The following is a 21367-nucleotide window of genomic DNA, read 5'->3' on the forward strand; positions in this document are numbered from 1 at the left end:
GTGAGCTGCCAGGGAGAGGGATGGAGTTGTGGGCCAAGGTGTAGAGTTTTTGGCAGAAGTCGAACAAGGTGGCTGCAGTCTTGCTGAATTTGAGTTTAAGGAAGTTTGTTCATCCAAGACTTAATGAGGGTAATTTTCACTGTTGGCGATTTCAATATAAAGAAAAAGTAGCAGGGTGTTTAACGGGCAGCTAATCTGCAACCACCACTTTTCCACCCGTGCAGAAAGTGAAAATGACCTCCAATGTCAGCTAAGCAGTCAGATAGCACAGTGGGGGCTGAGGAGTCTAAGGTTGGAAGGCAAATCAGTATACCTGTGAAATCTGACCTCATGATGAGAAAATCAAATGAGAGATGTAGGTAGTGAACTGTGTATTCTATTTCTGAACTCTAGGCCTGACCAGATGGTCTTTTCTGGTTCTGTATATTCCTATGATCCTATGAATAACATTGCCGAGAACAGTATGTAGTTAAGGGAATAAAGAAGGCCAAGGATGGAGCTTTGTGGTATATCAGAGGTGAACGTGTGGGTTGGGAGGAGAAACCATCACAGGAGACGTGCATCAACCTCAGTTTTTCCAGGACTCCTTTGTGCCATACTTGGTCGAATGCTGCCTTGATGTTGAGAGCAGTTAGTCTCTTTCATATTCCTTTATGAATTTAGTTTGTGTCCATGACTGATGAAGGCTGTAATGAGGTCTGAAGCAGAGTGGTTCTGGCAGGCCCTGAACTGAGCATCAGTGAGCAGGTTATTGGTGAATAGGTGTCACTTGATGGCTCTATTGATGACTTCCTCCATCATTTTGCTGATGATTGGGAGGATGCTGATAGGATGGTAATGCTATCCTACTTTTTTTTAAGATGGGGCATACTTGGCCAATTTTCCACATTGCTGGGTAAATGCCAGGATCATATCTGTAACTGAAAAGCTCGGCTAGCGAGGCGCTAGTTCTGGTGTGCAAGTCCTCAGTACTACAGCTGGGATGTTGTCCAGGCTCTTAGCCTTCACTATGTCCAGTGCACTCAACTGCTTCTTAATGAACCAAATTGGCTGGACACTGACATCTATGATGATGGGGAATTCGAGAGGAGGCTAATTTGGATCATCCACATAGCACTTTTGGCTGAAAACACTTGTAAACACTTCAGCCTTGTCTCTTGCACTCATGCTGGACTCCACCATGGTTGAGGATGGAGCCTCCTCCTCCCATTAGTTGCTTGATTGTCTACCTCCATTCTCAACTGGATGTGGAGGGCTACAGAACTTTGTTCTGATTTCATTGGAACAGGTAGGAGTGGAATCAAGCTAAGGTAGTATAAGGGAGCTGGACATGGAGGAGAGATGGTGGAGGAGATAGAGTGATCAACTCTGTTGAACACGACGGAGTTCGTGGAGGATGAACAAGGATGGTGTGCTGCAGTCACTCACAATGAGCTGTGTGAGTGTGATTCATTGATAATTCTCCAATTTCCTCCTCTCTCTCCTCCTTACAATGAGATTAGGAACTTGGAGGTGTGCGATCATGGGTGTGAGCCTATATACCCCATTATTCTGTGATGAACACATTGGAAACCAATACACAGTGCTTTTGTGCCACCTTTGAATATTTATTCAACAATAAATAAATTTTCAATGAGGTCAGATGTGCAATTTAGATGTCTGCTTGAGCAAATAGTCAAATAACTTCCCCTGAATCTCACTGGGAAAGAGAGATTCCTCACCTGTCAGTTCAAATCAGATATGAAAGAAATACATATTGACTGAACCAGACAAAGCAAACAATTGCTGCAGGTCTAATTATTATATCTAAAAGAAAATTATAATTGTGATCACTCTGATTTTAATTTATTTCTTTCCCCTTCTTGGAAAATAAGTAGCTATCCTGCAGTTCTGCTATTGTAAAGTTAGTGTTTGGCAACTAGAGCAGTGATTATTCTTGAGCTACGTACAAAGCTCTTGAGATGGCTTTCCCTATTTCTTCCAGATGACCAGCCTGAGGCTGAAAAAGGTTGCTCTGCAGGGGAAACTCCATGTGTCAATTGATACTAGGATTTAAACTCAAAGGACTTGGCACTTTGCAACAATAATTATCATCCATTTGCCCAGGTGAAGAGAGGTGGGCGGAGGATTTGAACCTTATCCACCCGGCAGGCCTGAGTTAAGATGCCGTTGGGGTCCGATTGATGCCATCGGGCTCTGATTAGCATATTTGAGAAAAAACCCATCAGCTTCAGCCGGCTGCTCAGAAGAACAGGTTAAAATTGGTCAGGTGGCTTTGCAGCGGGTAAGTAACCTGGGGCATTTTAACTGCCCACCCGTCTGATTTCATAATTCCAATGGTATGCTGTATAATGAGTGCTCGAGCACAGTGCCTGCTGCCCGCCCAGTTACCACAGCAAACCAAAATTGAGCCCTGTGGATTTGGCTCCCACACATCAGGCCATCAATGAGAAGGGAGCAGCACTAAATCCTTTAAATCCTTGAATTAGGAGTCAGTTAAGCACCTGAGATAATACTGGGAAAGAGAAAATAGCTGATTAATTAACAGATTACTGTAGATTTGGATATTATTGACAGAAAAGACAGGAGATGCATAACCTTCCGCAAGGACTCAGGGAGAGAAGGCAGCACTTGAAGGGATTGATGGCCATGTCTTCCTCCCCAGAGGTGCCGGAGCATCAGGCATAGGAGGAGATAGGTTAATGCTAGCAATACCAATCACATACCAGTCTCAGATGTGACTAATTCATATGCAGAGCCTCCCAATGGAAAACCCAGGGATGTCTAGGGCCATCAGAATCCCAGCAGTAAAACACTGCAGCCAGACAGCACACTTACTCTTATTACAGATTAATTATTTTGAAGGAGTGGTAGGTAGGTGTCACACAGCAGAAACAACATACAAGCACCAAGGGACATGACTGTGGCAAAGTCACTGACAGTTCATACATCAATCAACTTATTCAAGAAATTCTATGCACTTGATTTGTACATTCTGCTGAGAATGTCTTTGTAATTGTGCAGAATAATGCAGCACAACATCAAAGGATGGGCATTGATGGTGATGGAGGAAGTGCTGAGGACAATGTCGCTGAAGGTATTTTGGGCCAGTTTCTTTGGTACTTCTAAATGGATTTGGCACATCAGTATTCCAGGCTGAACTAATATTTCTGGAACTACTTCCTTGTTGTCAATGTTTGTGTCTTGCTCTGGCCTTGATTTCAGATTGTCTTTCTTCTCCTACATAGTTAGACCCTTTTATATAGCAAAGTTGTGAAGTATGCAGCAGACATTGATGATCATGAAAAAACTGGGGAATAGGGGATATACTGTAAGACATTGTAAGCGCCATTTCAAAATATCAATGATATGCTGCAAAATGATCTTTCTGTTTGCATGGGTTTGTTGCATCTGCTCTCTGATGTCCATGGCTGGTATTAGGGTATTGGCCAGTACTGAAAAGTGTAGCTTTGCTCTCCCAAGAACCATCCTTGCAGTCTGCCTTCGCCATCAAATAAGGGTAACACAGATCATTGTTGTAAAATAAATGCATCACATAAGCTGTGAAGGAAACGGACATTGACCTCCATAACTCCAGGTAGTCCAGACCTGCTCGATATTCAGTTTACTCCTTTCTGTTCATAGATACTGCAGCAATATGGGCAGGGGCCCAAATGATTACATGGGTGCAACCAATCATCCTCTGTGCTTGTGGAAAGCCAGCAGTGCATTGAAATTGTATTGCGCGCATACATTGCTGTTGTTGGTTAGTGGCAAAAGTAATAAATTCTTTGGGGTCGATTTTCCCGAAGCTGTCGGGAAGAAGACGGGACTACAACTTTCAGGTTTTAGACCCGCCTACATCAATGTCAGGCCAATCCGTGTGATTTTCCCTTGATTGACCTTGTTGGCTCAGCAGGCCACTTAAGGGCCACCCGGCAACAGGTGACGTCACAGACTGAAATTTCATCTGTCAAGAGTTCTTGACAGATGAAATATCAGTGTTTCACAGCTGTTTGAAGCTGTCAAACACTGAGTCTGAGTTCTAACATGAGTCCTTCTGCACAGACTCAGTTAGAATTCTCAGCAGCACTCAAAGCTGAAGGCTGTCACTTTTCACAGATCGCAGCCGTTCAGCTTTAAGTGCCGGCTGAGTGATGCGCTCCCGACGCCTACAGGAAGAAAGGCTGTTAAGGTAAGTAGAGGTAATTTAAACTTCTTTACATACTTTAGACACACCAAACACACTTACCTTTGCACTCATGCACCCATCACTCACCTGAACACCGACATCGCGACCCCTCCAACTCCTTCAACCCGACAGCCCGCCTGCTCTAACCTGGCGTGGTTTGGAGCCGTCGGGAATCCCACACGACACCCCTCAAAATAGGGATTAGGCTAAAAACTGCCTGTTAACTACCTGTTAACAGGCAGTTAATTGGCACTAATCCCTTCCCGCCTCAGGTCGGCGGGTCCCAGTGCGGGGCGGGTACCCGCCGCCTCTGAAACTTGCGTGGAGCGGAGTTTTGGGCGGGATGGTGTCAGGACCCCCGAATTCGGGATTTCCCCCCCCCCACACGCCTGAAACCCCGCCTGATGGCTCCAGGAAAATCGACCCCTTTGGCTCTCCTGAATAAAGCATCAGTCACCTCCTTGGTCTATCCGTGGACAGTGAGCTTGGTAACACTGTAGATGTCTCCAGAGCTAGCCTGGAAGGATTGAGGGTCACAGTGACCTTGACTATCATTGGCAGTACTGTCTGGAAAGTTGGTTGGAGGTCCTCTTGTAATAGATAGCACAGCTCAATCACTGACTGCTTGCTAAACCATAGCCTCCTAAGGCCATGCTCTTCACTAAATGTCAGGGAGGTGTTCCTGGGATAGTGCAATCAATGGGTGGCACAGAAGCAGGCCTTTGGTGCCAACTGATATCTTTAGCAAGCCTTTCCTAAGCCAAATGTAGGAGAACATTGAAAGCAATGTCTACATAGCAGCCTTCTGTCACAAACAGCAAAGTTGTCAGGTCCCCCACTGCTACAAAAAAAACAATGATTTTTCGGGACTACAGCGCGCTTCAGATGATGCCTCTGCTACCAACACTCGAGTTATATGTCTGGAAGAAATGTATTGCATCTGTGATGTGCAACATAGTAACACTTCAGGCAGAAGAGCTTTTGTACATCTAGCCCACCTATCCACAGTATTTCCTTCATGCAAGGTGAGGAATATTGGCTGAATTAGGGTACAATCCCGGTGTAGAACACACTGCACGTGCCTAATGAGGCTGGCAGCAGAACCATGGAAAAATCATCTGCTGGTCTAATTTGCTTGTTACTGAGGAGCTGCAGGCACCAGTCGCAGCCCAAGAGGCAGGGTGCAGGTCCCGGGGGAAGCAAAATCGGCCTGCTCAGGTCGTTAGGAGAATCTGGGAGGGGGTAGGCAATCAGGAGGGGTGAGAGGCGGGAGCGGGCCTACGAGGAGCGAGGCGGCTGAGCGGCAGCGGTGATAAAGAGCGCGGCGGAGACCAGGTAGGCCTCAGAGTGGCGGGGCGGCTGAGCGGCGGCGGTGATAAAGAGCGCGGCGGAGACCAGGTAGGCCTCAGAGCGGCGGGGCGGCTGAGCGGCGGCAGTGATAAAGAGCACGGCGGAGACCAGGTAGGCCTCAGAGTGGCGGGAGCGGACCTGCGAGGAGCGAGGCGGCTGAGCGGCAGCGGTGATAAAGAGCGCGGCGGAGACCAGGTAGGCCTCAGAGCGGCGGGAGTGGACCTGCGAGGAGCGAGGCGGCGGCAGGTTTAAAGAGGCGCCAGAGACCAGGTAGGCCTCAGAGCGTACCAATCTCAGAGAGAGGGAGAGAAATAAAAAGTAATCGAAGTGTGACGTCACCAGAAAGCAGGTAAGTGATTGGTTGGTGAGTATTTCTCTCTTTATAAACTTTAACTCTGTGGTTTATACTTTCTTATGTCTCTGTGGTGTAGCGGGGACTGTTTGTAAACCAGGGCCCTTAAATATACCATTTAACTGTAGTGTAACTGGTGGGATTGATTTGATTTAATTTAATTGCAATTAATTAAAGGGTAAGTCATGGCAGGACAGCCCAGTGCCGTGGTATGCTCCTCCTGCGCTATGTGGGAACTCAGGGACACTTCCTAAGTCCCTGACAACTGTGTGTGCAGGAAGTGTGTCCAGCTGCAGCTACTGGCAGACTGCATTGCGGCGCTGGAGCTGCAATTGGATACATACTGGACCATTCGCGAGGCTGAGGATGTCGTGGATATCACATTTGATCAGTTGGTCACACCGCAGGCAAAGGTTGGACAGGCAGAAAGGGAATGGGTGACCAACAGACAGAGTACTAGGCATAGGCAGGTAGTGCAGGGGTCCCCTGTGGACATCCCCCACTCAAACAGATACACCACTTTGAGTACTGTTGAGGGGGATGGCTTATCAGAGGAAGGCAGCAGCAGCCAACTTCCTGGCACCAGGGGTGGCTCTGCTGCACAAGACGGGAGGAAAAAGAGGGGTAGAGCTAGAGTAATAGGGGATTCTATTGTAAGGGGAATAGATAGGCGTTTCTGCGGCAGCAAACGAGACTCCAGGATGGTGTGTTGCATCCCTGGTGCAAGGGTCAAGCATGTCTCAGAGCAGCTGCAGAACATCTTGGAAGGGGAGGGTGAACAGCCAGTTGTCATGGCGCATATAGGTACCAACGATATAGGTAAAAAACGGGTTGAGGTCCTAAAAGCTGAATATAGGGAGTTAGGAGGTAAATTAAAAAATAGGACCTCAAAGGTAGTAATCTCAGGATTGCTACCAGTGCCACGTGCTAGTCAGAGTAGAAATAGAAGGATATTTCAGATGAATATGTGGCTAGAGGAATGGTGCGAGGGGGAGGGATTCAAATTCCTGGGACACTGGAACCGGTTCTGGGGGAGGTGGGACCAGTTCAAACCGGACGGTTTGCACCTGAGCAGGGCCGGGACCGATGTCCTAGGGGGACTGTTTGCTAGTGCTCTGGGGGAGGGTTTAAAATAAAATGTCAGGGGGTTGGGAACCTGAGCAGGGGGACAGAGGAAAGGGAAACAAGGACAAAAGCAAAAGACAGGAAGGAGAAAAACAAAAGTGGCAGTCAGAGAAATCAACGGTTTAAATCAAACATGGCCACAGTAAATAATAATTCTAATAGGTCTAAGAGCGCTAAAAAAACAAGCCTGAAGGCTTTGTGTCTTAATGCGAGGAGCATTCGTAATAAGGGGGATGAATTAGCTGCGCAAATAGAGGTAAACGAATATGATTTGATTGAGATTACGGAAACATGGCTCCAGGGTGGCCAAGGCTGGGAACTCAACATCCAGGGGTATTCAATATTCAGGAAAGACAGGCAAAAAGGAAAGGGAGGTGGGGTAGCATTGCTGGTTAAAGAAGGGATTAACACAATTGTAAGGAAAGATATTAGCTCTGATGATGTGGAATCTGTATGGGTAGAACTGAGAAATACCAAGGGGCAGAAAACGTTAGTGGGAGTGGTATATAGACCTCCAAACAGTAATGCGGAGGTTGGGGATGGCATTAAAAGGGAAATTAGAGAAGCGTGGAATAAGGGCACAGCAGTCATCATGGGTGACTTTAATCTACATATAGATTGGGCTAACCAAATTAGTAACAATACTGTGGAGGAGGAATTCCTGGAGTGTTTACGGGATGGTTTCCTGGACCAATATGTCAAGGAACCAACTAGAGATCAGGCCATCTTAGACTGGGTATTATGTAACGAGAAAGGATTAATTAGCAATCTTGTTGTACGAGGCCCCTTGGGTCGGAGCGATCATAATATGATAGAATTCTTCATTAAGATGGAGAATGAAGTAGTTGACTCAGAGACTACGGTCCTGAATTTAAATAAAGGAAACTACAATGGTCTGAGGTGAGAGTTGGGTAGGATTGATTGGGGAATGTCACTCAAAGGGTTGATGGTGGATAGGCAATGGCAAACATTCAAAGACCGCATGGATGAACTACAGAATTTGTTCATCCCAGTTTGGCATAAAAATAAAACAAAAAAGGTGACTCAACTATGGCTAACAAGGGGAATTAGGGATAGCATAAGATCCAAGGAGAGGACATATAAATTGGCCAGAAAAAGCAGTAAACCTGAGGATTGGGAGCAGTTTAGGATTCAACAAAGGAGGATAAAGGGATTAATTAAGAAAGGGAAAATAGAATATGAGAGTAAGCTTTCAGGGAACATAAAAACTGAGTGTAAAAGCTTTTATAGATATGTGAAGAGAAAAAGATTGGTGAAGTCAAGCGTAGGTCCCTTGCAGTCAGAATCAGGGGAATTTATAATGGGGAACAAAGAAATGGCAGACCAATTAAATACATAATAACAACAGAAAATGCTGGAAAAACTCAGCAGGCCAGGCAACATCCATGGAGAGAAATTAGAGACAACGTTTTGGGTCAAAACCCTTTATCAAGACTAAAGAGGCACAGGGAATGAAATAGATTAAGAGGCCGGGCTGGGAGAGAACAAAAGAGAAGAGACATTAAGAGGTATTCAAAACGAGACGAGATGGTGATAGGACTAGTGGAGACAAAAGACAGCTCTAGATTAGGTGTGAAATGCACTGGCAGAATGGGAGACAGTTGCCATGTGGGAGAGAGAAAAATAAAGGAAAGGGGGGGGGGGAAACCAAAACAAAGGTGTGGATAAAAAAATAAGTGAAAATGTAATAGGGGCCGAGGTTATGATCTGAAATTGTTGAACTCGATATTGAGTCCGGAAGGCTGCAAAGTGCCTAATCGGAAGATGAGGTGCTGTTCCTCGAGTTTACGTTGAGCTTCTGTGGAACAATGCAAGAGGCCAAGGACGGTGAGGTCCGAGTGGGAATGGGGCGGTGAATTAAAATGACAGGTGACCGGAAGCTCGGGGTCACCCTTAGGGGCTGAACGGAGGTGTTCCGCAAAGCGGTCACCCAATCTGCATTTGGTCTCCCCAATGTAGAGGAGACCACATCGTGAGCAGCGAATACAGTATACTAGATTGCAAGAAGTACAAGTAAATCGCTGTTTCACCTGGAAGGGGTGTTCGGGGCCCTGGACAGCGGAAAGGGGGGAGGTATAAGGGCAGGTGTTACATCTCCTGCGCTTGCACGGGAAGGTGCCAGGTGAAGGGGAAGGGGTGCTGGGGGTGATAAAGGAGTGGACTAGGGTGTTTCGAAGGGAGCGGTCCCTACGGAATGCTGAAAGGGGAGGGGAGGGGAAGATGCGTTTGGTGGTGGGATCACTTTGGAGGTGGTAGAAATGGCGGAGGATGATCCGTTGAATGTGGAGGCTGGTGGGGTGAAAGGTGAGGACAAGGGGAACCCTATCGTGGTTCCGGGAGGGAGGGGCAGGGGTGAGGGCAGAAGTGCGGGAGATAGAACGGACACGGTCGAGGGCCGTGTCAACCACGGTGGAGGGGAATCCGCAGTTGAGGAAAAAGGAAGACATGTCGGAAGCACTGGTGTGGAAGGTGGCATCGTCGGAGCAGATGCGGCGGAGACGGAGAAACTGGGAGAATGGAATAGAGTCCTTAGAGGAGGCGGGGTGGGAGGATGTGTAGTTCAGGTAGCTGTGGACAGAGGCCCTTGAACAGAGGCCTGACCAGTCCCCATCCACCACTACCTTCCTCCGCCTGGCTGAACTTGTTCTCACATTGAACAACTTCTCCTTTAACTCCACTCATTTCCTCCAAATCAAAGGTGTTGTTATGGGTACCCGCATGGGTCCTAGCTATGCCTGCCTTTTTGTGGGATATGTGGAACACTCTTTGTTCCAGTCCTACTCGGGTCCCCTCCCTCACCTCTTTTTCCGATACATTGATGACTGTATCGGTGCCGTTTCCTGCTCTCGCCCTGAACTTGACAATTTCATTCACTTTGCCTCCAATTTCCACGCTTCCCTCACCTTCACATGGTCCATCTCTGACTCTTCCCTTCCCTTCCTCGACTTCTCCATCTCCATCTCTGGGTATAGGTTATTGACCAATATTCACTACAAGCCCACTGACTCCCACTTGGACAGGTTGGGTGATTGGGCAGAAGCATGGCAGATGCAATATAACATGGATAAATGTGAGGTTATCCACTTTGGTGGCAAAAACAGGAAGACAGATTATTATCTGAATGGCAATAGATTGGGAGAAGGAGAAGTGCAACGAGACCTGGGTGTCCTTGTGCACCAGTCGCTGAAGGTAAGCATGCCGGTGCAGCAGGCGGTTAAGAAGGCAAATGGTATGTTGGCCTTCGTAGCGAGAGGGTTTGAGTACAGAAACAAGGATGTCTTGCTGCAGTTGTACAGGGCCTTGGTGAGACCACATCTTGAGTATTGTGTGCAGTTTTGGTTGCCTTATCTGAGGAAGGATGTTCTTGCCATGGAAAGAGTGCAGCGAAGATTCACCAGGCTGATACCTGGGATGGCAGGAATGACGTATGAGGAGAGATTGGGTCGATTGGGCTTGTACTCGCTGGAGTTTAGAAGAATGAGAGGGGATCTCATTGAAACTTAGAAAATTCTGACAGGACTGGACAGACTAGATGCAGGAAGGATGTGCCCAATGGTCGGGGAGTCCAGAACCAGGGTTCACGGCCTAAGGATAAGGGGTAGGCCATTTAGGACAGAAATGAGGAGGAATTTCTTCACCCAGAGAGTGGTGAACCTGTGGAATTCTCTACCACAGAAGGCAGTGGAGGCCAATACATTAAATATATTCAAGAAGGAGTTGGATATATTTCTTAAGGCTAAAGGGATCAAGGGGTATGGGGAGAAAGCAGGGACCGGGTACTGAATTTGGATGATCAGCCATAATCGCATTGAATGGCGGAGCAGGGGCGAATGGCCTACTCCTGCTCCTATCTTCTATGTTTCATAAGAACATAAGAACAGAAGAAATAGGAGCAGGAGTAGGCCAATCGGCCCCTCGAGCCTGCTCCACCATTCAATAAGATCATGGCTGATCTGATCCTAACCTCAAATCTTCTATCACTCTCCATCCACCCGAACCCATGTGATCTCCCGGGAGAGGCGAAAAGCCAGATAAAAGACCCAATGGCCAATTTGGGAGAAAAAAATCTGGGAAATTCCTCTCCGACCCATCTAGGCGATCGAAATTCTTCCAGGAGATCACTCTGTCCCTATATTTTCTACAGTACTTACCTTCTGTAAAGGCGGTCTCCACCCCAGCCAGGAACAGGAATAAAACCATCTCCTGAAATCTAACACAGAATTAGAACACAGTAGGAGCAGAACCAGGCTACACGGCCCCTGGGCCCACTCCACTACCCACAGGGCCATGACCATTCCGAACCTAGACTCATGTCCAATTTCCTGCCCGCTCCCCGTAACCCTTAATTCCCTTTACTTCTAGGAAACTATCTATTTCTGTTTTAAATTTATTTAATGATGTAGCTTCCACAGCTTTCTGGGGCAGCAAATTCCACAAACCTACCACCCTCTGAGTGAAGAAGTTTCTCCTCATCTCAGTTTTGAAAGAGCAGCCCCTTATTCTAAGATTATGCCCCCTAGTTCTAGTTTCACCCATCATTGGGAACATCCTCACCGTATCCACCCGATCTAGCCCCTTCACAATCTTATATGTTTCAATAAGATCGCCTCTCATTCTTCTGAACTCCAATGAGTAGAGTCCCAATCTACTCAACCTCTCCTCATATGACCACCCCCTCATCCCCGGGATTAACCGAGTGAACCTTCTTTGTACTGACTCGAGAGCAAGTATGTCTTTTCTTAAGTATGGACACCAAAACTGTATGCAGTATTCCAGGTGCGGTCTCACCAATACCTTGGACAACTGCAGCAATACCTCCCTGTTTGTATATTCCATCCCCCTAGCAATAAAAGCCAACATTCCATTGGCCTTCTTGATCACTTGCTGCACCTGCATACTAACTTTTTGAGTTTCGTGCACCAGGACCCCCAGATCCCTTTGTACTACAGTACTTTCCAGTTTCTTGCCATTAAGATAATAACTTGCTCTATGATTTTTCCTGCCAAAGTGCATAACCTCACACTTTCCAGTATTGTATGCCATCTGCCAAATCTCTGCCCACTTACTTAGCCTGTCTATGTCCCTTTGCAGGTTTTTTATGTCCTCCTCACTCACTGCTTTCCGTCCCATCTTTGTATCATCTGCAAACTTTGATATGTTACACTCGGTCCCCTCCTCCAAATCGTTAATATAGATTGTAAAGAGTTGGGGACCCAGCACTGACCCCTGCGGAACACCACTAGTTACTGGTTGCCAATCTGAGAACGAACCATTTATCCCAACTCTCTGCTTTCTGTTAGAGAGCCAATCGTGCACCCACGCCAGAATATTACCCCCAATCCCGTGATTTTTTTATCTTGAGCAATAATCTTTTGTGTGGCACCTTGTCAAATGCCTTTTGGAAGTCTAAATACACTACGTCCACTGGTTCCCCTTTATCCACCCTGTATGTTACTTCCTCAAAGAACTCAAGCAAATTTGTCAAACATGACTTCCCCTTCATGAAACCATGCTGAGTTTGTCCTATTAAATTATGTTTATCCAAATGTCCCGTTACTGTCTCCTTAATAATGGACTCTAACATTTTACCAACCACAGATGTTAGGCTAACTGGTCTATAGTTTCCAGCCTTCTGCCTCCTACCCTTTTTAAATAAGGGTGTTACATTAGCAATTTTTCAATCTGCCGGGACCTTTGCTGAGTCCAGGGAGTTTTGGAAAATTATTACCAATGCATCCACAATCCCTACCGCCACTTCCCTCAAGACCCTAGGATGCAAGCCATCAGGTCCAGGGGATTTATCCGCCTTGAGTCCCATTATTTTACCAAGTACCACTTCCTTAGTGAGTTTAATCGTATTTAGTTCCTCCCCCCCTAGAGCCCCCTGTTTGTCCAGTGTTGGGATATTCTTAGTGTCCTCTACTGTAAAGACTGATACAAAATAATTGTTCAGCGTTTTTGCCATCTCCATGTTTCCCACCATTAATTTCCCGGTCTCATCCTCTAAGGGACCAACATTTACTTTAGCCACCCTTTTTCTTTTTATATAACTATAGAAACTTTTGCTGTCTGTTTTTATATTTTTTGCTAATTTACTTTCATAATCTATCTTCCCTTTCTTAATCAATCTTTTAGTTATTTTTTGCTGTCTTTTAAAGACTTCCCAATCTTCCATCCTCCCACTAGATTTGGCTACCTTATATGCCCTTGTTTTTAGTCGGATACTATCCTTAATTACTTTACTTAGCCACGGATGGCTATCTTTTCTTTTACACCCTTTTTTCCTCAATGGAATATTTTTTTTTTGGAAGTTGTAAAATAACTCCTTAAATGTACACCACTGATCATGTACCGTCTTACCCTTTAATCTATTTTCCCAGTCCACTCTAATCAATTCCGCTCTCATACCTTCATAGTCTCCTTTATTCAAGCTCAGCACGCTTGTTTGAGATCCAACCTTCTCACCCTCTAATTGAATATGGAATTCAACCATGTTATGGTCATTCATTCCAAGGGGATCCTTTACTAGGACATTTTTAATTAATCCTGTCTCATTACACAGGACCAAATCTAATGTTGCTTGCCCCCTGGTCGGTTCAGTTACATACTGCTCAAGAAACCCATCCCTAATACACTCAATGAACTCATCCTCAAGGCTGCTCTGCCCAATTTGATTTGTCCAGTTAATATGATAATTAAAATCCCCCATAATTATAGCTGTTCCCTCATTACAAGCCTCAACTATTTCCTGATTAATACTCCGTCCAACAGAGTTGCAACTGTTCGGAGGCCTATAGACTACACCCACTAGTGTTTTTTCCCCCTTATTATTCCTTATCTCCACCCAAACTGTTTCACTATCCTGCTCCTTTGACCCAATATCATTTCTCTGTATTATAGTGATTCCTTCCTTTATTAACATAGCCACCCCACCTCCTCTCCCTTCCTGCCTGTCCTTCCTGAATGTTAAATAACCGGGTATGTTTAATTCCCAGTCATGGTCACCCTGCAGCCATGTTTCTGTAATGGCCACAAGATCATACCCATATGTCGTTATTTGTGCCGTTAACTCATTCATTTTGTTACGAATGCTACGTGCATTCAGATAAAGAACTTTCAAATATGTTTTGTAACACTTAGTTCCTGTTTTTTTCCCTTTTTAGTACTTTACTTTTTACTCCATACCTTCTGTCCCTTCCTGACACGTTCTGTTTTTTAATTCCCCCACTGCTACCTAAGTCTATGACCTTCTCTGTTGTCATTTCTATTATTTGCTCTCTAGAAACCTCCCCCCCACTAATTAGTTTAAAGCCCTCTCTACAGCCCTAGTTATATGATTCGCCAGGACTCTCGTCCCAGCAGTGGCCAAGTGGAGTCCGTCCCAACGGAACAGCTCCCTTCTGTCCCAGTACTGGTGCCAGTGTCCCAAGAAGCAAAACCCATTTCTCCCACACCAGTCTTTGAGCCACGCATTTAACTCTTTAATTTTATTTATCCTAGCCAAATTCGCTCGTGGCTCAGGTAATAACCCAGAGATTATTACCCTTGAGGTTCTGTTTTTTAATTTGACCCCTAGCTGCTCATATTCGTTTAACAGAACCGTCTTCCTTGTCCTATCTACGTCGTTTGTACCAACATGGACCACGACAACTGGATCCTCCCCCTCCCCCTCCAAGTTTCTTTCCAGCCCAGAAGAGATGTCCTTAACCCTGGCACCGGGCAGGCAACACAGCCTTCGGGACTCCCGCTCTTGACTGCAGAGAACTCTATCTATCCCCCTAATGATACTATCCCCTACCACTACAACATTTCTTTTTACTCCCTCCACTTGAATGGCCCCCTGTACCACGGTGCTGTGGCCAGGTTGCTCATCCTCCCTGCAGTCCCCGCTCCCGCCCTCACAAGGAGTAAGAACCTCGATCCTGCTTGACAAGAGCAAGGGCTGCGTCTCCTTCAACACTACATCCTGGATCCCTGTACCTTCCTCACTCGTAGTCACACCGTCCTGTCCCTGACCACGGACTACATCTGCAGTAATTAACTTCATAGGTGTGACCATCTCCTGAAACATAGAGTCCAGGAACTTCTCTCCCTCCCTGATGTGTCGCAGTGTCTGAAGCTCGGTCTCAAGCTCTTTAACATGGAACTTGAGTTCCTCTAGCAGCAAACACTTATCGCAAATGTAATCACCGTGAGCCTCAATGGGGTCCACCAGCTCCCACATTTCGCAACAGTGACACATCACCTGTTCACCCATATCTATGTAATTAATTACATTTATTATTATTAGTTATGAAGGGGCTCTGCCCCGATGATGATGATACTATTACACCACTATTTAATAGGACTTACCAACTTAAAGGAATAAAAGAGAAGGAAGAAAACCAACCAACCAGCTGATCACCAACCTCCTCCTTGAATACTGTCTGTGGGGCCTGTTTGGTTGACTCATCTCGCTGCTCCGCCTCCGCAGTGCTGTCTAAGCCTGGGAGTGAGGAAAACAGAACAAAAAACACACCCTCACCTCCCACTTGCCCGAACTCTCCCTCTTACCAAACTCTAGCAGCACTCAATGCACAGCACTCCGTGCAAGCACTAGTCCCGCCCCTTTTATACCCAGATTCTACTTCCGGGTTAAACTCCCCAATCGTTTAATATATACTTCAAAATTAAACACACTTCAAATAATTAACTTTTTAACACACTAAAATTCACAAAATACACTTAAATGACTTATCTCCCTCTTACCAAACTCTAGCAGCACTCAATGCACAGCACTCTATGAGAGTATGGCCAGCAGTGACCCGTGGATTTAATGTGGATAAGTAATTAATATGGTAAGTAAAAATGTTAAAATGTACCTTTAAGGACGGATGGTTTGGATGTCAAGCGCTTGCAGTTGCAAACCAATTTTGGAATGAGGGCCTGAAACAGGCTTTAGGCCCTCTATTCTCATATGCAAAGGATCTAAGCCTGTTTCAGATGCCTGCACTGGATGCCTACAGAAGAGCCTTTACCAATATGGCAGGCAGCACACTTCCAGTGCGGAATGAGCATGTGCATGCTGCCCACCATATTGAATCCTTAGGCGCCCATTTTAAACCTGTAAAACACCTATAGCATCATCGAATTTCTGGGCCACAGTTTGCTCTCCCTTAACCAGCAATTATGCCAGTATTAATCTTATTAATCATTCTTACGCCTGATTACATACCTTAGTAAACAGGCAGCATTGTCAGTGACAGCCAAGAATACCATAACGCTCCTTCCATGCTAGCACTGGGGACACCTACAATGTTACCCAGTTCACTGCTCACGGATAAATACATCACAGAAATGTTGATGCTATATCTCAGAGAGTCAAGCACTTTAATACTTTTGCCACTGCTACCAGCAATATGGACTACAGTGGTTGGCAATGCTAAGCTACACTCCTGAATTTGTTGCTGTTACTTCTCTCCTAATTATTATTAACTTTGGTATACTCTGCTCCTTCCTTGGATATTCTGCACTTTACTCCTGTGGAAATGGTAAACATAGAAATTCTTCCCACTATGTTTAACTCATAGCTACCCATAATAAAATTCCCCCCACCCCCCCAGAGCGTACATGATAATATTATTTGTTGTGTACATTTCTAATTCACCATGTTATTATATTAAAAATCTTGTGTATGCTTGCATGTCCTGCCCACATAGACATCTCCTGTTTGATGTGAACATTCAACATTGAAAATGCCTTTGTAATCAGATTCAGACAATCAGAATTTCCTATGTAAACAGGGCCCAGTAACGCTTTGTTGCAGGCTGTAACTGCTAGATTGCATTGTGGGTCCACTGTATCATGCAGCATGATTGACTCACTGTGAGCAACAATGCGGGAAATTTATTTGTTTTCCTTAGAAATTAAAAATCAAAGAAGCTAAAGAAATGACCCGAAAGAACCCAAGCCCTGTAATTAGCAGTCTTCCTTTAAGCAGCTTCTATATATTTTCATGAGTTACATATTAAAAATGAAAAAAAGAGAGAAACATCAACAAACCTGGCAGCTTCATCCCCTTGATCTTTTCTTTAGATATAAAAAAGAGCAAAAAAAAGACAGCATTAATGCATTAATCTGCAATCAGCCTCTGAGACTTAGATTATATTTAAACTTCTAAAAATGAACAGAGAAATAAAACTTTTGCACTGAATAGATTTTACAACTTCCATTTAATCTTCAAACAAAATAACCTTATGAAACCTGTGTGTCCTTATAGTAATGTGAGAACTGCAGCTTAAGCATTCATTTCCCATCCATGATAATTAGAATGGAGAAATCATGCAGCCAGATGTGTTCCCAATTGTAAGGCAGCTTTTAAAATGGACGAGGTAGTCAAAGATGGGCTACTCTAATGCATGGCTTCATGGAACACACTGGGAGTGATTACAAACCAGCTTGAAAATGGAATTGATAACAAATGTTACAACAGTGCTGTTTGGTGTGCTCGGATACCAGTGCATGCTCACAATTACCCAAAATTGCTCCTCCCAGCCATACACCATCAGATGAACCACTGATGAGGAAGTCAGTGCTTCACCAACAAAGAGGTGTGGCAAGTCAGCAAACCACTCGTTTTGGCCCCTTCCATTTAACTCATACAGGTTGAGTTGAGCGCACTATTGAGAGAGGCCTGGCAGTACAACATGCCTACCCAATTGGGACAGGGAAAGGTGAAAATTACATATGAACATAGGAAGAAATCTAAAAGACAAGGGGGGAGAAATTCGGTTGATAGCGCCACCGATTAACGCCTAAAGAGGCCGAGAAGTGGGGCGCTAGCCAATTTCCGGACGGGCGCAAGGCGCCTAGCCCCATACTGAGCATGCATTTAACGCCCGCGCTAAATTTTAGCGCTGGCGCTAAATCTTAGCGCCCGCTCATGGGCGCAGGCTGATTATGACGTCATTTGAGTGTGCAACGCCTTTTGGGTGCCCCGGACCGGAAATTCAGTGGCGCCCCCCTCCTTAGCACCTGGCGCTAATAGTGACAGCTTACCTGGGCCTTACCAAGTCGCTCTCGGGCTGGAGGAGCGTTATTTAAAGGGGACTGGTGTAGTTTAAAAGCGGCAGCCATTTTTGGATCACAACTTCCTCGAGAGCTACAAAGAGTTGCTGAGCTGCACACTGAGAGCCATTTGACCACTGAGCCAGCGCAGGCAGACGATCTTCAGCCTTCTGACCATCACCTTGCTGTTGGTGAGCCTTGACAACGGGGAACCTTCCTGTGGGCACTTATTATGGGGGCTGCATTGGAGGGGAACGTCCTGCTGCTGAATCATCTGGAAAGGGCATTGAGACGCAGGGAGAGGGGGGCGGGCATGGCCAGACGGAGGAGGGCCAACAGACGTCGCCACAGCAGGCCTTACGCTGGCAGGGTTATCCGACAGCAGTTTTCCTACATGAACATGCCGGAGGAGCAATGTGTCAGAAGGCTGCGATTTAGAAAGGAGGTGGTGACTGAGCTGTGCCAGCTGCTTCAGCCAGATCTGCAGCCTTAGATAAGGTGCAGGACATCTCTGTCGGCGGCTGAGAAGATGGCTGCTGGCCTGAACTTCTACGCGAGCGGCTCTTCTCAGGCTGCGCGTCAGAGGCTGATCAGAAGTAGCTTCTAGGCCCCTCTCACGGAATGCTTGCTGCCATTCCAAAAACAGGAATGGAACTGGTCTGATACCCCCAAGCCTGTGAAGGGCAAGATGCATGTAAATAGCAGGCATGGCCATTGTAAATGAAAAAAGTGTTTCATTACACAAAGTGTGGTTCCTTCAAACATGAGAAAGCTATGGCAACAGAAAGCAAAACTAATACACTGACACATAACTGCCTCTCACACCCGGGAGACTGTCCAAAACATAAATCACATTCCGACCATCTTCCTTGGCCTTGATTCCACTGCGCCAACCAAAGCATCCAATGCCCCATCAGTGAGGCATTCCGCCCTCTGCCTCACCCTTTCCATGTCTTGCTAGGCTGGTGCGCCACAGGTAGGCTCCCACTGCTTTGAAGGCCTACAAGGCAGTGAGTGCGTCTGGTGATGCCAATTGACCTGCCCCTTTAAGAGTTGGCTGACGCCACTGTGTCTCAGGGAAAGTGATTATTGACAGCACCCTCGCTGCGCCCTGCCGCCGCGAAATTGGGTTGCGCCACCGGGTTAGCGCCTTAAGAGTAGCGTGCAGCGCCTGATTTAGCGCCGCAATCACCTTTAGGGGCGCTGCAACCCAATATCGTGCTAGGTGGCGCTAAATTGCACCTGGCGCTAGCCTCTGCGCATCGCCAGGACTAGCGCCCCAAACGCGGCTATACCGAATTTCTAGGCCAAGGTTTTTTAAAAAAAGCTTTTAAATTGGGGTAAAAATATGTTTAAAAACATTCGGATTCTAAAACAATTATACATATAGATTTTATTGCTAATTTTTTTTTCTCATACCTTGGGATACAGTTCCTTGGGTGCGAGGTACCCACTAGTGTCTCGCCCAAGAGCACCATTATTCATTTATGAGGCTTGACGCTAAATGTTGCCAGCCTGATCTAGTGCAGGGGGCATCCTGTCCTCACCCAACATCTTTACCCATGTACCTCTATCAGGGGTTCCAGCCAACTTTCCCCACCCTTAAGGCAGGAACACGGAGTGTAATTACCAAGCACCTCCCACCACCTTGGCTGAAATGGATTACCTGAGCACAGACCAGGGATCAAACTTTGGACTATCCTGGTTGCACGGCTCAATGGGAATCAGGAGGAAAACTCTCCACTGGCTGGAGTCATACCTAGCACAAAGGAAGCTGGTTGTGGTTGTTGGAGACCAATCATCTCAGCCCCAGGACATCGCTGCAGGAGTTCCTCAGGGCAGTGTCCTAGGCCCAACCAACTTCAGCTGCTTCATCAATGACCTTCCCTCCAATATAAGGTCAGAAGTGGGGATGTTCGCTGATGATTGCACAGTGTTCAGTTCCATTCGCAACTCCTCAGATAATGAAGCAGTCCATGCCCGCATGCAGCAAGACCTGGACGACGTTCAGGCTTGGGCTGATAAGTGTCAGGGGTAACATTCGTGCCACACAAGTGCCAGGCAATGACTATCTCCAACAAGACAGAGTCTAACCACCGCCCCTTGACATTCAACGACATTACCCTCGCCGAATCCCCCACCATCAACATCCTGGGGGTCACCATTGACCGGAAACTTAACTGGAACAGCTACAAAAATACTGTGGCTACAAGAGCAGGCCAGAGACTGGGTATTCTGCAGTGAGTGTCTCACCTCCTCACTCCCCAAAGCCTTTTCACCATCCACAAGGCACAAATCAGGAGTGTGATGGAGTACTCTCTACTTGCCTGGATGAGTGCAGCTGCAACAACACTCAAGAAGCTCGACACCATCCAGGACAAAGCAGCCCGCTTGATTGGCACTCCATCCACCACCTTAAACATTCACTTCCTCCACCACCGGCGCACCGTGGCTGCAGTGTGTACCATCTACAAGATGCACTGCAGCAACTCGCCAAGGCTTCTTCGGCAGTATCTCCCAAACCCGCGACCTCTTCCACCTAGAAGGACAAGGGCAGCAGGCGCATGGGAACACCACCACCTGCAAGCTCCCCTCTAAGTCACACACCATCCTGACTTGGAAATATATCGACGTTCCTTCATCGTCGCTGGATCAAAATGCTGGAACTCCTTACCTAACAGCACTGTGGGAGGATCTTCACTACACGGACTGCAGCGGTTCAAAAAGCCGGCTCACCACCATCTTCTAAAGGGCAATTAGGGATGGGCAATAAATGCTGGCATTGCCAGCGATGCCCACATGCCAGGAATGAATAAAAACAATCAACATATTTCTGATTTTGCATTTAAAACGATAAAGTTTGAAATACGATGGACATAATCACAAATGCTATTTGTGTTATTGCATGGAGGTTGGCTTTGGTGTCAGTTGCAGGTTGATATGCAGGATTTCCACCTGTGCCAACACCTTTTGTATTTTATTGTGACTATTACTGGCAGTTTTAATCCACTTGGATCCATAGTAAAGTTAGTTGGCATTCACCCATCCCGTACAGATATTTTCCAGTCTGTGAGCAAGGGTCCCACATAAATATCCCTTTCTGGTAGTGTTAAAGGGAGATTCGTGTGACGAAAATGGAAGTTTGTCTCTGTGGTGGAGGTTGTCTGCAGGTCAGATTGAGCAGGTGGCACCACTCCTTCGCTGCCTTTTTGAGAAGAACCTCAGGCAGTTCGCTTCAGACATTCCCTGAAGCTATTTCAGGGTCTTTAAGTGGCTGCATG

The 21367-nt window shown here is 46.3% G+C and overlaps 1 protein-coding gene across 1 annotated transcript in view; it reads right to left on the bottom strand.

Moving 5' to 3' along the window:
• The window catches only part of kcnq3 (potassium voltage-gated channel, KQT-like subfamily, member 3), a 201011-nt gene that overhangs the window by 75818 nt on the left and 103826 nt on the right, over window positions 1-21367 (bottom strand). The window contains exon 8 of the mRNA XM_085992847.1: window positions 17082-17108. Within this exon, the coding sequence (XP_085848973.1) occupies window positions 17082-17108 (27 nt within the window). The remainder of the gene's footprint in view (window positions 1-17081; window positions 17109-21367) is intronic.

The sequence above is a fragment of the Somniosus microcephalus genome, chromosome 7 (assembly GCF_052327205.1).
Source record: "Somniosus microcephalus isolate GS21.2 chromosome 7, FLI_Smic_1.0, whole genome shotgun sequence".
Classification (NCBI taxonomy): domain Eukaryota; kingdom Metazoa; phylum Chordata; class Chondrichthyes; order Squaliformes; family Somniosidae; genus Somniosus; species Somniosus microcephalus.